General features: G+C 40.6%; 1 protein-coding gene across 3 annotated transcripts in view; it reads right to left on the reverse strand.

Moving 5' to 3' along the window:
- Nucleotides 1–2,954: 2,954 nt before the first annotated feature.
- The window catches only part of mkxa (mohawk homeobox a), a 46,548-nt gene continuing 34,345 nt past the window's right edge, over nt 2,955–15,157 (reverse strand). For 2 of the 3 annotated variants that reach the window (XM_034707079.1, XM_034707077.1), the window contains 2 exons: nt 5,683–5,716; nt 2,955–5,552 (listed from right to left, as the gene is read on the reverse strand). In XM_034707079.1, the coding sequence (XP_034562970.1) occupies nt 5,345–5,552; nt 5,683–5,716 (242 nt within the window). In that variant the 3' untranslated portion in view covers nt 2,955–5,344. The remainder of the gene's footprint in view (nt 5,553–5,682; nt 5,717–15,157) is intronic. The other variant, XM_034707080.1, reaches the window with a different exon arrangement.

Consider the following 15,157-nt stretch of genomic DNA (forward strand, 5'->3'; position numbering starts at 1 on the left):
ATTTGTCATTTTAATTGTGCTCTTTTATGGTTGTCTGAATGTTTCCAATGCGTTTAATCTTTTAATGTAAAGCACATTGAGTTGCCCTCATGTATGAAATGCGCTATACAAATAAAGCTGCCTTGCCTTGCCTTGAGTAGTACTGATCAACTGCAGATCAGCAGACTTCGGTGTATGCAGGGAAACATTGTGGAGAGCAAAAGCAGGCAGAACGCTCACCTCTGTAATGACATCCAAGATCCTATCCATGGTAATCTGATGATGATTTATTCATTTCCACAAAGAGTTATCTTTATGAAACTGCAGCTAACAAGCTTTTCTAGATAACAAAAAATAATTGAGAGACAAATCTGCCGAACACTGTCACCAAAGCCAATCAGTGGTTTGATTATTTTCTGACTATCTGGAATGCATCAGAAATGATCGATCTGACCTCCATTCAACATTTTAAAAGTAGTTTTATTATCCTCCTCTGAGGACAAAGATTGCATTTTTACTTTTTATCAATCTGCATCATGATGTTATTTTGACAAACTTGAGACTTTTTAATTGTAAAGAAATCACAAGAAAATCAGTTTCTTTTTTCAGCTTCATACTGCTTTATCACACCATCAACTTTACTGTCTACGACAACAGTAGAAAGAGAGCTCTGCTTGAAACAGATGAACAGACGTTGTTCCAGGGGAATATAATAGACCAAAAAAGACTGTTTGTTGCAGATGCAAATCTTTTTACACTGCTACACCAGAGTTACTGAAAAGCAAGAAAAGATACCAGCAGATGTGCGATGGACAAACAGGGAGGGTGTGTATGTTGGATTCACATCATGTGCAGATCATGATATTGGAGTGCAGCTGTGAGGAATCCCACTCTTTGCCCATCGATCTGCTGGCTCAACCACTCAAAGCCATTCAGTATACTGGTATCTGCTGCACTCACATTTCAACTAATTAGCCTGAAAAAGCTCCAAAAAGAAATTATGTTTGTTTTACTTTTAGGTTTAACACTAGCCAGACACTAATTTGTAAATCAAAGAGGAATTGGCAGATTGGTCAGAGCCCCATCATGGCCAAATCAAACATCTATAATATAATTTCCAAAACATAATCCATTTCAGCTGTATCTCATGATCGTTTTCTTAAGCTGCTACTAGCAGTCAGACCATAGGTTCAAGAGAGGTTATTATGCTCATTTTCAGACTTTAGCCACTCTGATATCTCTGCAGTAGCTTGATGTGATTTACAACAAAACACTCTTTATTTATCTAGGGCTGTTGTCTTTATAACCCTCATGTCAGCTTCTGTCTGAAACACTTCATGTAAGCTACTGCCTCTTTCAGCCCCCATCCCTACAAGCCCACTTTTTTCCAATTGGCCAGCTCTCCTGAAGCCTCATCCACTGTAATTAGGGTTGTAAATTGCTAAGATTTTATCAATGTCAATGCCATTGTCGATTCTGCTTATCAATCAAATTCCTTATCAATTCTCCTAACGATTCCTGAGTATTTTTTGAGGGGAAAAAAGTAGTTATACACAGTCTTCCGCTCCAAAAGGAACCATTTTATTTTTTCCAAAATGATGTCTGCACAAGGCTGAACATGAACATATTCAACATGAAGATACTGAACAATAGGTTGACCTCATTCTCGGCTGCGTGAGTCCGGATGTTGCCCCTCGAGCCTAGATGAAAAGACTTTGAATTTGGAAAGGATAAACGCTTTTCCTCCGGGGGTCATCGTGGAGGTATTTTACCCGCTCTCGGTGCCTCATTTTCGGCCGCATGAGTCCGGAAGTGGCCCCTGGAGCCTGGAGGAAAATACTTCCTCTCCATGGCTGTTTCCGAAACGGCCTGCTACATACTACTTACTAATGTAGTAGGCAGTAGGTATTGCCTACTACATACTGCGTTTGAATTTAGTATGTAGTATGACTGTTCTGTCCGATCTGTCATGCAGCATGCTGAGCCAGACTTCGCTGGATTTCCGGTTTCGGAAAGCGGAAGTAAACAACGGCGAAGCCGATAAATAAAATGCTTATTAAGCATCCATTTATGATTTAAAAAGTTAGGAAGTGGTTTATATGTAATTTGATAACTTTCACAGCACCCAAAAACAGATTTCCTCCCGTCAAAAAATGAGGAAAAAGAAAAAGCAGAACGAGCGCTGTGCATTATGGGAAACAGTACGCGAGGCAGACTGGTCCGATGCACACTGAGATATTTTCCCGTATCAGTAGAAATCCGGGGAGTTTTGGCATACTGCAGATTTTGCTCTTGTTCACATACTACTTACTACATACTGAATTTTGGACATATCAGTACGTACTGCTAGTATAGTAGGCGATTTCGGAAACAGCCCATGTTTCCTTGTTGAAGGAGTTCTGCGTCGCAGAGTGTGTGACGTAATGCAACTTGATGTGACGCGACGTGACGCGACGCAACGCCACGTGCTGGGAAATTAATCGTTAAGAAGAATCAATAACATTTTGAGGTGTAGAATTCCGATGGAATTGATTAATTGGAACCGGTTCTAAGTCGGATCCGGTTTTCGATTCCCACCATGCTCCAAAAATAGCTCCCAAGTCGTCATAAATAAGTCTGAACCCGAAAGTTTGTAAAGGGAACATGAAATCAGTAGCAATGAAAAATAGCAGGACTTTTCTGTTCAGTGATTGCAATAGCTGTTTTTAGGAGATTCACCAATTGGTGACGATGCAAATTAAACAAATCTTGTTTTGCTCTTGCTCAATCCTTGTGACTTCTTGAAAAAGCTGTTTAGAGCAGCCAATAGTCTCATCCTCCCAATATATAACCTTTTCACCTTCAGGGGTCCAGCTGGAAAACATGGTCCCCTTCAAGTGACCCAAAACCCGTCACTGCAAATACAACGATTCAATCGATAAAAGAGTGTAAAAATGAACAATACCAAACAAATGAAATTCACACTCCTTTCATTTCATTCAGAGGTTTATTTTTTGCTTTGACCATGAAACATCTGTTTTTATAAAAGAAAATTTACATGAGAGCAACAAAGGAGATATGCATTTGGTCATTGGATTGAAAATCCAGTCTCTATCAAAACAAACAAAAGGAAAAATCTGAATTTATATAACTTAACAATAAAAAAAAAACTTTCTTTGTTTTTACAAAGTCCGTAATAATAATTTATAGGCTTTAATACATACCGTGACTTCCCATTTGTCAGCATGGTTTGTGAGAAAGGTGTGTACAGTACCAGAGTCTGGGCTGTAAAAACCTCTTTGTGAGTACTCGTAGTGTCGTTGTTGGGGAGTGTCTGCAGGTAGAAATAACAAAGGCCGCTCTGTCGTCTCTGAAGCCTCCTTCTCTCGCTCCTTCTCTTCCCAGCGAGCGGGTTTCGTGTGAGGTGTGAGAGTCATGAGCGGTCCAGAGGTTCAGAGGTGCGATTAGAAACACAAGGCAGCCGGCCCAGCACTACCCTGCAGCTACCCTGCCTGGATCAGGTGTATAAAAAACACATGTGAGAGCCCAAAACCCCCGCTGCATAAGCAAATAGTGCCTGGGGATTGGCTAGTGCGATTGATTTCATTATACATCCATAGGCACGCTAGCAGGAATAATATAGGGCTGTCCTTCATTTCTTTTACTTCTCTCCACAAGTTCTCAATGGAGGCTGTTTTCTCATTGGAAACTAAGAACCATACGTGCACCATTTTTCAAACAGTTTGCACATTCAAGATACATAAAGGGTTAAAGAAGTCTCTTTGTGCACCTTCTTAAAAGTCTTTGACCAGAAGCACAGTCTGGCTGTCAGAAAACAAAAATGAAAAACTGCACAATTTATGAAGGAGTGTACATTTTGACACACATAAACAGTACCTTGAAGATATACATAAAATTAAAAAGTCAGCACAGAGTGCCAACTTCAGTTTCTCCCATAAGTCCGACTTGATTTCCCGCTAGTTCGTGAACTTGGCTTCCTTTGCTACAAACGTTTTAAACATATGCACCGTACAAAAGTACAGATTCTTTCCATTGGCTGACGAAAGAAGCTCTTAATGCCGCACGGTTGAGTGAAACCAAGTACAAAAGTTCTGATTAAAAACAAAAAGGCCACACAGATACAGACTGACAGTAACAAATACTCTGAACACTTGCTTGGCCGACACATAGATAATACTGGAATGTGTTTTTGAAGACAAACCAAGAGGAAAAAAAAGGAGTAAGGGGGAGAATGTCAAACGTTTAAGTCTCTCCCCTGGCTTCTTGTAAACAGCAATTTGAATGTAATGCTAAACAGCTGAGAGGGCTGAGGATCAAACATCGGGGGAGCTGATGGTGGCTTTTTTGTTCTCGTTCACTCCTGACTATCTTGTTCTGAACACAAACATGTGAGAAGGCAACAAATGTCCACAGAAAAAAAACACTGATAATGCAAAGCGAAAACATCCCTTTTAGGTCATGGCATTCTTCTGTTAGAACAGATACTGTACTGAGCTTAAAAACACGCTTGTAGTTGTACATAGGCATGGGTGAACGTGACTTCACTGGGTCCAGCTAAGCATTTGTGCATGTTTCAGCAACTAAAATTCCCCAGATAAGACAGAAATCCTTCGCTGATTGATGAAATCCAAGGCCGAGATGTGAACAAGGTGGAGAACGTTGGCTGCTTATCTACGTACGCAACAGTCATTGTTGTCCTGCCAGCAACGAGAGGCTGACTAAGACAAAACAGTGTTCAGTTGACAGTCAAAATGAAGACTCCAGTCAAAACAAGCACAACATCTTCAGGGAAATACTGCTGGGTGTGTTCTGTGAGTGTGTGTGTGCTATTTGAGTTCATCACTGCCACGGGTGGTGAGCTCATTCAGTCATGAAGGCACAGGCTGTGTCTTAGGAGGAGCTTCATTCACAAAATGAATCCTGAATCATGACTCCAAACTTAGTACGAGAGGCACATCAGTATCTGAAACTTTGCATTGACCACAGTCAGCGAGTTGTTCATCTAAAAATAACAAAGGCACTTTGGCAAAATACAAATTGTGTTACATAAAAAAGAAGAAATAAAAAAAATCATCACAAAAATAAGTTAACATTACAAAAGTGTCTTCTTTTAGGAAATACTGCATGATCAATGCTTGTCCATCAAACATCAAGCCAACAACAAAAAAAATGTTCAAGGCCTCTTTTTTGCATTTTTTTGGACACCGGAAAGAATGAGACTTCACTTTTTGTTCCACACTTCCTCCTTGAACCTCCTTCCTCTCCTTCTCACAAGTGGGGGAGTTTATTTGGACTCCAGCAAGTGTGCTGGAACAGGAATGTTTGCTGGTTTTGCATAGAGAGATGCGAGAATGACGTCAGGGGGCTAATATTTCTGCATCAGTGGCACTTTAACAGTCTTGATCTCTGCTATATGGGAGGACTTCTGGATGATGCAGCTGGTGGTCCCGGAGATGCTGTCCTTCCCCTGCGCCAAGTTGGTCAAGGCCATGGCGGCGTTGATCTCCCTCCAGTACGTCTCGTCTTTACCCTTCACCTTCTCCTTCTGCGCAGCTCCGACGCCACTGCTGCTGCTGACGATCAGCAAAACGGGCAAACATGCAGAGGAAAGAACAAAACAGAGAGCAGGGGAAGTTAGAGGTCAAGTTCAGCTTGGAATGAATGAAATTAAGGATGTAATGTGGGGAGAGAAATACAACTCACTTGTCACATTTACTCGATCCGTGCTCTGTGGTTTCTGAAAGGAGAAGAAAGGAAAATAAAGGTTAATTTTGAAGAGTTCTCTGTGATCGATGAGGATTATTTAAATCTAAATTAACATACATGCTTAGGAGATGTGTTTGAGGTCTGTACAGTATGTGCACATGATGTTGTGTGCAAAACATGTGGCTCTGTTTTCTCTCTTCACTCAGATGCTGGACATTTTTGCAAGAAGCCATCAAAGAACAAGGTGACTAATAGGAATGGGTTGAAAGATGTTTCTTATGACTCATAAACTCCATTTGCTAATATTTGGTTAACAAAACTAATGGGCCCAGGCCAGTGTAATTGACTTGTCTGAGGAAATCAGATTGAAAATGACTGAGCGTAACAGATTTGTGGTGGAATGAGAGGGCAGTCAATGAGTCATTGAATGAAAGATGAATGTCTGCTCCCTTTTTCATTCTCTTGCAATGGAAGCAAATATCTGTGTCATATGTAAAACATTAGAGAGGAATAGCACAGTCATTAAACAATGAAACTGAACTTCTCTTCAGGGCAAACAGTGTGTTTACCTCAGAGAAAGACCATGTGCACGGCGGTGTATTTGAGCTGAACCTGTCTTGTGTCTTGTGCTCAGATCCAGGTAGGCCTGGCCTGGCACTGAATCTGATGACACAGGCTTGGCGGTTCATGAGGCATTAAAAGAGAGCAGAGCGTCTGGATTTGTGCAGCCTCCGGGGCGCTCTTTTAAGTTGGCTAAATAAACAGCTAAGGCCCTTTTGAGCTTTTAAGAAGTGAAGGTACAGATGAGTGGCTGATTTCAGTATCCTCAAAAGAGGGCAAACTCTTGTGAAATGTCCATGTGGTAGCAGGGATGTGAACAGAAAATTAGAGGGCAGGGGCTTAAGCTGAATAATGGGCACCTAACCCACCTAAGTGTTCCTTTGTTAATGACACACAATTTATGATCACAGATGTGACCATAGACTGTGTAAATTATGGACGTAGTATCCGTGACGTCAGCCATCTGTTCCTGAGCGCTGTTTTGAAGCAAATCGATGGCGGCAGCCATATTGGAAATGCTGAACTCAACCAGGCATAGTGTGGCATAAAGGGGCGGAGTTTGAGCCTCTGAGCCAACAGCTATGTGTTCCCGTCTGTGAGTCAAGTCAGTCATGTCCTTATTTGGGCAGAAACTCGTAATCTCACCTGTGTGATCTGGTGTCGCTCTTGCTTTTAAGATTTAATAACCATAGTTATGGGGTTTCAACCAATCAGAATCAAGTATTCAACACAGCTGTGTGAATAGTAAGAAAGCACGGTAAATATGTATTATGCATCGATTTAAGACTAAACCTCTAACTGTATAAAACTGATTATTTGAACGTAAATCAGCATGATGAAGACTTTTTATGATAACAGAAACTACATTATGTTTGATAAAAATGTATTTGGATTTCAAAGTTTGACCCATGTCCTATCTGTTAACATGGAGTAGGCGGGCTTTATGACCTACACAGCATGTTACCTGTGATACTCCAAGTTACCTGCATGTGAAATATCAGATTACATTAAAATAAACTGTGTTAAATAAAAATAAAAATAAAAAAACTCGTAATCTTAATATCTTCTGAACCGTCACGTTAGAAACCCCCCCCCCCCCTGTACTGTGTGTGCCGATAGAGAGATTAGCTACGTAGAGCCAAGCCGTTTTTTGAACCAGGCTGTAAACATGTTTATTAATGCTGCAAAGATCGTCTTTTTTGAATTGATGTCTATGTGGTTTCCGGTGTTTCTGCAGCCAGCCTCAAGTGGATTCTCGATGAACTGCAGTTTATAACACTTCCACATGGGCTTCATAGTTTGAGACCGGAGGTTGCCGCTTGGATGTGACGTTAAAAGTACAAATCAATATGCAACCAGTGGTGTTGAAATGTCTGAAAAAACTGCAGTTCCTTAAATGTCCACTTGAGGCTGGCATGAAGAGTGAAGGAACATTAGAATGCCAATTTTTACACCATTTTATCAGATCTCTAAACCCAAGTTCTTTAGCAATAACTCTATGGGGATTCATTTTTTTAATAACTCTTCTGTTATAGTTAAAGTAGGGCTTAGAGTTAAGCATTAGTGGAAGTGGAGCTGATTCGACAGGCAGTAGGTGCTTTACTTGAGCTTTGGTCTTACAACTTTTTACTTCCATCCTCTACATTTTAACACATATCAGTACTTTTTACTCCATATATTTCATAAAAGTGGCCTTATTTTAAGAATCAGTCTCATAAATAGTAAAAGTGTGATACAATTCACAGCCCTCTTTGTCGTCCATCTATTCCAAGCCAGTTTGAAGACACCAAAGAGTCCATCTAAACAAGGCCTTTTTCAACCAAAAGTTCCCATTTCATTTCACTGACTTTCCTCCTTCAGTCCTGCAGATGTCACACCACAAACACAGCACCCAGGAACAGCTTGTCCCCTTGCACACCTCCCTGCACCACATTTTCCAGTAAAGCAAATGCGAAAACCTGAGCTGCCGTTTTAACGAGCCATTCCTTGCGCCACCGTCACCGCAACACACCCGTCGACAGGCGTTTCTGACAGTTCCCTGCTGCTAATGAAAATCTGCACCCTTCATTTTCACTTGAGTTTTCAATCCCAAGATCGTTAGAAGGGACTGGAAAAGGTTGCACGAGGACACTGTGTTCAGGTTTTTTAGCATTGTCGTAGACAGCCACAGAGACAGAAAGCCAAGCTCCTACGGGTGTTGGGGGAAAAAACACAAAAGGTTTTCACCGTTCTGCTTTGTCACCTCTAACCTCGCCTAAGCCCTCTGCGGAGTTTCCAAAGACCTGGATCCAGTGTTCAAGCTGCAATAAGCACCTAATTATCCCCAGTGTATTGCTTTGTTCCTCCCTTGTTTTCCAAAAATGTTCCCCTTTAGTCTGACCCGTGCCGAGTTTGCAAGGCCTCGGGCTAATAATGGCCTGATTATGAAATTTCCTGTAGTTTTCCATTCGCTCTGTAATAGGTATATTCCACAGAGAGAGATAGACTTCACTCTGCACAGTTTTCTACTGTTGATAGTTCTTGACAGAAGGAGAGAGGAATGTGTGTGCACGTGTGAGCGGGAGATGAGGACATGATAACCCAGACGAACAAACCGCAGAAAGAGATCTTAGGTTTTAGTGCGTCAAAGCGCTGCAATTAAATCCTCACGTTCTCGTCTCACCACAACTCCCTGCTGTCCTATCTTTCCCTCGGCCTTTATCTTGCTTTATCAGCGAAGCTCTTTTCCCTTTATTGATATTCCTTAAGTCCCTGAGCCTCTGTCCTCCACTTGTTCACTCCTTGCTGCAGGAATTTGCTTTCACACATTCTGGTCCAGGTACTAGAGAATTGTGGTTCTTTTGCAGGCCAGCCAAGACAAATGTTTCCTCTCCTTGTTTTAATGAAGTCTGAGCATGTGCTTTGTCTTCTTTTAAATTGTCAAAGCCCTTGATATTATCCATCTCTTCCTCATCTCCCACTTTTCTTATTCTCTCCGTTTAGCCCTCCTCTCCATCTGCTTTCTTTATTTTTGCCAATGTTCAGAAGCGGATTGTTCTTGATTAAAAATATGCACCATCCTCCATAATCACAGCTCTGCAATTACAGGAAAATTACACTGTCTCAAAGTGTGTTTTATGTCACCCCAAAATATATTAGGTTAGTTTTTACTGCTGCGGTGTTAGGCGTATAGATCAGTTGGTGGCAGCAGCATGAAGGTCAGTACCAGCCACATCAACGACAACAGAAGAAAGTGTCTCTTTGTGTGTTGTGGACTTTCTGTGGGCTGTGAAGTACAGTGTGTGCGAGTCTTTCCGTCCACAGGGTTAAGTGTTTCCAGTGTGTGTCAGGCAGCCACTGTCCACATGCTCCACTCAGAAACATACACAACTGTGTTTTCTAAAGGTCTCTGGCAGGTGGTGGAGAAGGTGTGGATGCAGAGCGGAAGAGAGCCACGCTGATCATTATGACCACCCTTTGGAACAGGCACCAGTCTCAGCCCTCGGGAACCCGGGACCTCAAGATCTGGAAATGCACCACTGCATACAAAAACTCTATTTCCAAAGCTCCGTGCCTAAAACATCTAAAACTCAGATTTTTGAAAATAAGATTAGCGCCAAAGACTCAATAAATCCTCAATAAATCACTGAGGGACTTTTATTATTTTCTCTTTCTTTTTTCCTCTTTCTTTTTTCTGCTTTACTTCTTCTAGCTACTGAACACCCAGCCCCACTTCGCTGTTGCCTTTGGGCTGCACTGACAGCGGGGTTTCATGGGCCACCACAGGGGAAAGCTAAAGAGTCAGATGGTTCCTGGCAGCACGCTGAAAGTCAAAAATACTGGCTCACTCAACATCACCATGGGGTAATGGAGGGAGGGCAAAAGGACGGTTAAAAAAAACTTTGAGTAGCTTCAACAAAACTTGGTGAAAATGAGGGAAAACAAGCGGGGGCCGACAAATTAGAGAGGGAGTGAGGTTACACCTGTTAAGATGACTGCGGAGGAGAGCACTTTGCTATCATCATTACCATCTGGTGCTGTTGTTAGCAACATACAACAATAAACAAGGCAGGCTTTGTTGCACAAAGTGAGGGCTGGGCTGAATTAGGCAGACAAATAAACACAAACACACACACACATTGATATGACATTGAAGTTTCAGGCTTTTAGTTGGTGGTCTTACTAAAAGCGACTTAGAATAAGTGTCAAATCTTACATCACCAAAATAACAGGCTGCCAAAAACATCTGAGGCTTTACAATGTTTCCATAACTATAAAAACAATTGAGTTCAGTGCTTAAAACAACGTTACAGATTCAAAAGGGATGGGATTTTAAAGGAGCAGTCTGACATTTCTTTTGGAAAGGCGCTTTTGTGTGCTTTCTTTGGGTTAATTGGAAACATTGATACCACCGTCTGTGTATTTGCTATTTAGTTAGCACCAGGAGTCAATTAACCAGGCTGATTTAACTTAGCCTTATAAGACTGGAAGCAGGCAGAAAGAGCCTCAGTCCCTTCAAAATTCCCAAAACACCTGCCAGCACATTTATATAGCATCTTATTTTCCTTTTATGGTTTACTATGTTAGTGTTTTAATATCTTAGTAATTTATTTTATTTTATTTATTTATTAATTTTAAGTATAGCATCTTATTTCCTTTTAATGGTTTAATATTTTAGTGTTTTATTATCTTAGAAATGTATTTTATTTTGGTGATTTTAATTTCTTGTGTTGAGTTTTAACATCTTATTTTACCTCCAGTGATTCCTCATTAAGATATCATGAGAGCGTTTCCTCAGTTCGTTCAGTAACTTCTTTTTTATTTGTATTTATTCATTTCATTTTAATTTATTTTATTTTTTCTTAATTTATTCGATTATTTTTTTTGAACAGCACTTTGTGTTACAATATCATTGTATGAAAAGCGCTTAATAAATAAAGTCTGATTGATTATTGCAGAATATTGAACACTCAATTATTTATTTGTTTGAATATGTTAAAAAAGACCTGACAGAAAATCTATTTTAGTTTTTTAAGAGTTGTTATGCTGAAATTCTGTTTTGGCAGTTAGCAACGTGGTCGCTAATTAGGGACATGCATGCTTAGTCATTGTGGGCTTGAAATACTAAAGGCCAAAGTCTAATGGCTAAAGGCTAAAGAAGACCAGATAATGTGGTTGAAACATAGACTGTATAAAATATGGACGTATGATCCGTGACGTCACCCATCTGTTTCTGAAGAGCTGTTTGAGGCCAATCGGTGGCGGCGGCAGCCATATTGCTTCTGTCGAGCCAGTTTGACATAAAGTGGCAGGCTTTGAGCCTCCTAGCCAACAGCTACAGTGTCCCTGCAGTCAGCTGTGCCTCTCATTGGAAGACCCGTAATCTCAATATCTTCGTCATTACTGCGTTAGAAAAAAAATCACCCCCCTCACAGTGAGAGCCGATCAAGAAATGAGCTATCCAGACTACATTCGTCTTTTGTACCAGGCTGTAAACATGTTTATTTCTGCTGTAAAGATCGTCTTTTTCCCATTCATGTGTATGTGACTTCCGGTACTCCCGGAGCCAGCCTCAAGCAGATCCTCGATGAACTGCAGTTTTGGACTCATATTTTTAGACCAGAGTTTGCCACTTGGGTTGAAAGCAACAGAAAAGCCAGCAAGTTACAAACCCTTTCAAACTCCTTTTTGGTCTCAAAACAGCTGAATTAACTAGTCTGTACTCAGTCAACAGCTTACAGAATTAAGATCAAAACAAGAAAGACTTAGAAAGTTGTGTCAAACATTACATCACTGGGCAGAAGGTAAAATGCTTTTACTTTGAACAGACTAAGAAGATTATTGCAAAACACACACACACTCACACACACGCTTACACAACACGTTCAAACTTGATTGTTAGAGTAAGGAAATGAGCTAAGCTGATTTCCTTTAAGTACCAGATTAGAACCAGAGTTGTGTTGCAGACTCAACAATGTGCTCGCTGCTGATCCGTGCAATTTCAGGTCAGGATGAGAACACATCATCACATCATCACACAGTGTCTTTGATTTCTCGAGCAGACGGTAAGATCTGAGGATGAGTCAGGGCTTACTGTCAGCAGGTGAGTCAAAGCTCTGCACTGGACAGAAAACGTATCATCCTGCAGTTACACTTGACCTCCAGATATAGTGCGGCTCATGACATCAAAAGCTGCAGCTGTGGGCTTAAACTGGGTTTCAATCTATAGTGCCACCTTGAATTTTCAAACAGCAAATCAGACAGCTTGGGTCAGTAATCCCTTGAGAACAATCACGCCACATTGTATGCATGTATCATTTAGCACGACTTTAAGCACATTCTTTTCAGATAAGAGTCTCCTAAAGCTTACCGGATGTAATATTAGGGTTTAATTTCTGCAGATGTGACTGCATGGACTGCTAACTTTTACCTAAGCTTTTTTGGGTCAGACCAAAAAGAAGACTGGGGATGTTTTAGGGGATGTATACTGTGCCCACACCAAAACCAAGTCGCCGTCTTGGTCATGAGGTGCAACACAGGACAGTCACTCACACTCTGAGGCCTCCAGATCTCCCTTTTTCTTTTACCTTTCTTTAATGATGGAGGCTTTTTATAATGTCAGGGAGAGTCTGTAAATGAAGTTAGGTATGCCCTGGCACTGCACTGCCTTGCTCTCTGCCAACACTTCTTTTATATTACCCCTCCCGTCCATTTTTCTGCCTCTCTTTCTGTCTCCACGGGTGGTGAATAAGGCTGAGTCTGAGGCTCCAAAGAACCAAACTGTCAGTTCCACTCAGTCAGCCAAAGACATCATACACGCTGTGAATTTAATGCCTTCTCCGTTTGTCTTGACAACACTTTCATCACTTAAGTAAATATTGAATAATTAGCTCTTCCACTCTTAAATAGAACATACACACAGTGACAGAGCCAGACAGATACCGATCTGTTGCCCAAAAATGACTCTCCCATCCTCTCTGTTTCTTCTTCTCTTGTGTTTTTTCCATGTCTGCCCGGCAGATGACACGCTGGTGTGTCCACGGTCAGGGCAGATAACCAACATCCAGCAGAGAGGACTACGCTTTGTGTCTTTTTGCTAGATGGGGAAATAATAACAGTGCTTCGTGATGCTTAAGTGCTGCCAGGTTGTCATTGTGTTTACGAGGGCCAGTAAACACAGTGTAATCAGGGCCCCAGTAAATCAGCCAAAATGGGAAGATCGTCTCGACGGCAAAGTAAATACGTTGTCATGGCGAGCGTGCAAGTGTCTTCTTGATGTGTGTACGTGAGGGTGTGACTGCCAGGGTGTCACGGACAAACTAAAAAAGATCAGGAATTGGGGAATTGGCGTGACAACAGATGATCGCAAGGAAATGATCATGACACCAGATTTAAAAGAAGAGAGTGACATCATGAGACAATCAGAGCCAGGGTTTCCCTGAGTGAAATCACCGCCTGGCCTGACCAAAAGCAACTTGACTTTAAACCTTTGTGGAGTAATCATGTTTGTTTAAACAACAGATACATATTTCTCTTGCTGAAAGGCATGATTTGCATTTTTACCTGTTTATTTATAAAGCGCTTGTTGGGATGTTACCATCACAATTAACTTCAATGCTAGTTTGGTCCTCTGGAGCAAAACACACCAGATCAACTGATTGGCTCACTCTCCAGGTTCCCAGAGTTAATTCTGAGCTGGGTAGATCTGCCTTTTGCCTTTTTATGCACCATCTGCATGGAACTCCCTTCAATGCACTTTAAAAATGAATACACTAGTTTCTTTTAGTCATTTTAAATCATTAGTTTTAAAAAATTTTAACCTCTGATTGTACCTGTCTTAACTGACTTTGTGTAACATTATTTTTCAATGGTTGTAACATTACTTCTAGTTGTTGTCTGTTTTTAATTGATCATCAGTCTTTTAGGGTTACATCTTTTATTTGCTTGTCATGCATTTAAATGTTTCTTTATATGCTCGTCATCATTGTAAATGAGGGCTTGCTCTCAATGATTTTCAAGTTTAAAAAAAAAAAATAAAGATAATAATTTTAGGGTTAGTCCTAACCCAACTCAGGCGAATAATTTAACTTAATTTAACAGTCCTGCCCGGGTTATTTCACTTCAGTGTTCAAAATGGAGAGGCTGCTTTAATGTAGTGGAAATAAAATTAAGGTTTTTCACACAGATCTGACAGATCTCTTTTTTAATTCAAGTTATCACAGTACATACCCACTGTTCAATTGCGATGGTGTGCTCAACACAATCCAGCTTTTTTCTTTTTATAAAAACTGAACTGTACAACTGATTGTTTGTTTTTGTCCTGTTTTTTTATTATCATTATTCATTTGACTAACTGATCATTACCTTATCATTTGTAACTTTTCTGTGGCGTTTTATTCTGTATGTCAATTGTCATGTGCTTTTGTGTTTTGTGATTGTGAGTGTTGTCCAATAAAAAGACCATTGAAAGAACGAGAGTTATCACAGTACTGAACCAGATTAAATCATAAAACTTGAATAGTAAAAACGTAACCAAACTTTATTTTCACCTATTTTTTTGTTGTTGTAATATGCTTAGCATTCCAAGACTGTAAGATTAATCTAATCTGACTGCAGAGCATCGCTCAGGTGTGTGGAAAAACATCAGGTTCAACCCTGGTAACCCAACATGCCTGTACAAAGTAAGGACTTTAAAAGAGGCACAGTCAATCCTGGCTGATTGAAGTCATCCCATCCTGTCTGGCTTGGGAGCTTGAGGACAAAGAGACTGAAACACTCATCTGTTCTGGCTGCCATTGGCTTTTAAATGACTAATTGCATGCTGGAATGAATTGTGTGTTCTTAACTTGTTATAATTATTATCCTGTGGTCTTTTATTTATTTAAATGTCTGTTATGTCGTGTTTTTTTTTAACCTGATTTACTGCTGACAG

Source organism: Notolabrus celidotus, chromosome 17 (genome assembly GCF_009762535.1).
Source record: "Notolabrus celidotus isolate fNotCel1 chromosome 17, fNotCel1.pri, whole genome shotgun sequence".
Classification (NCBI taxonomy): domain Eukaryota; kingdom Metazoa; phylum Chordata; class Actinopteri; order Labriformes; family Labridae; genus Notolabrus; species Notolabrus celidotus.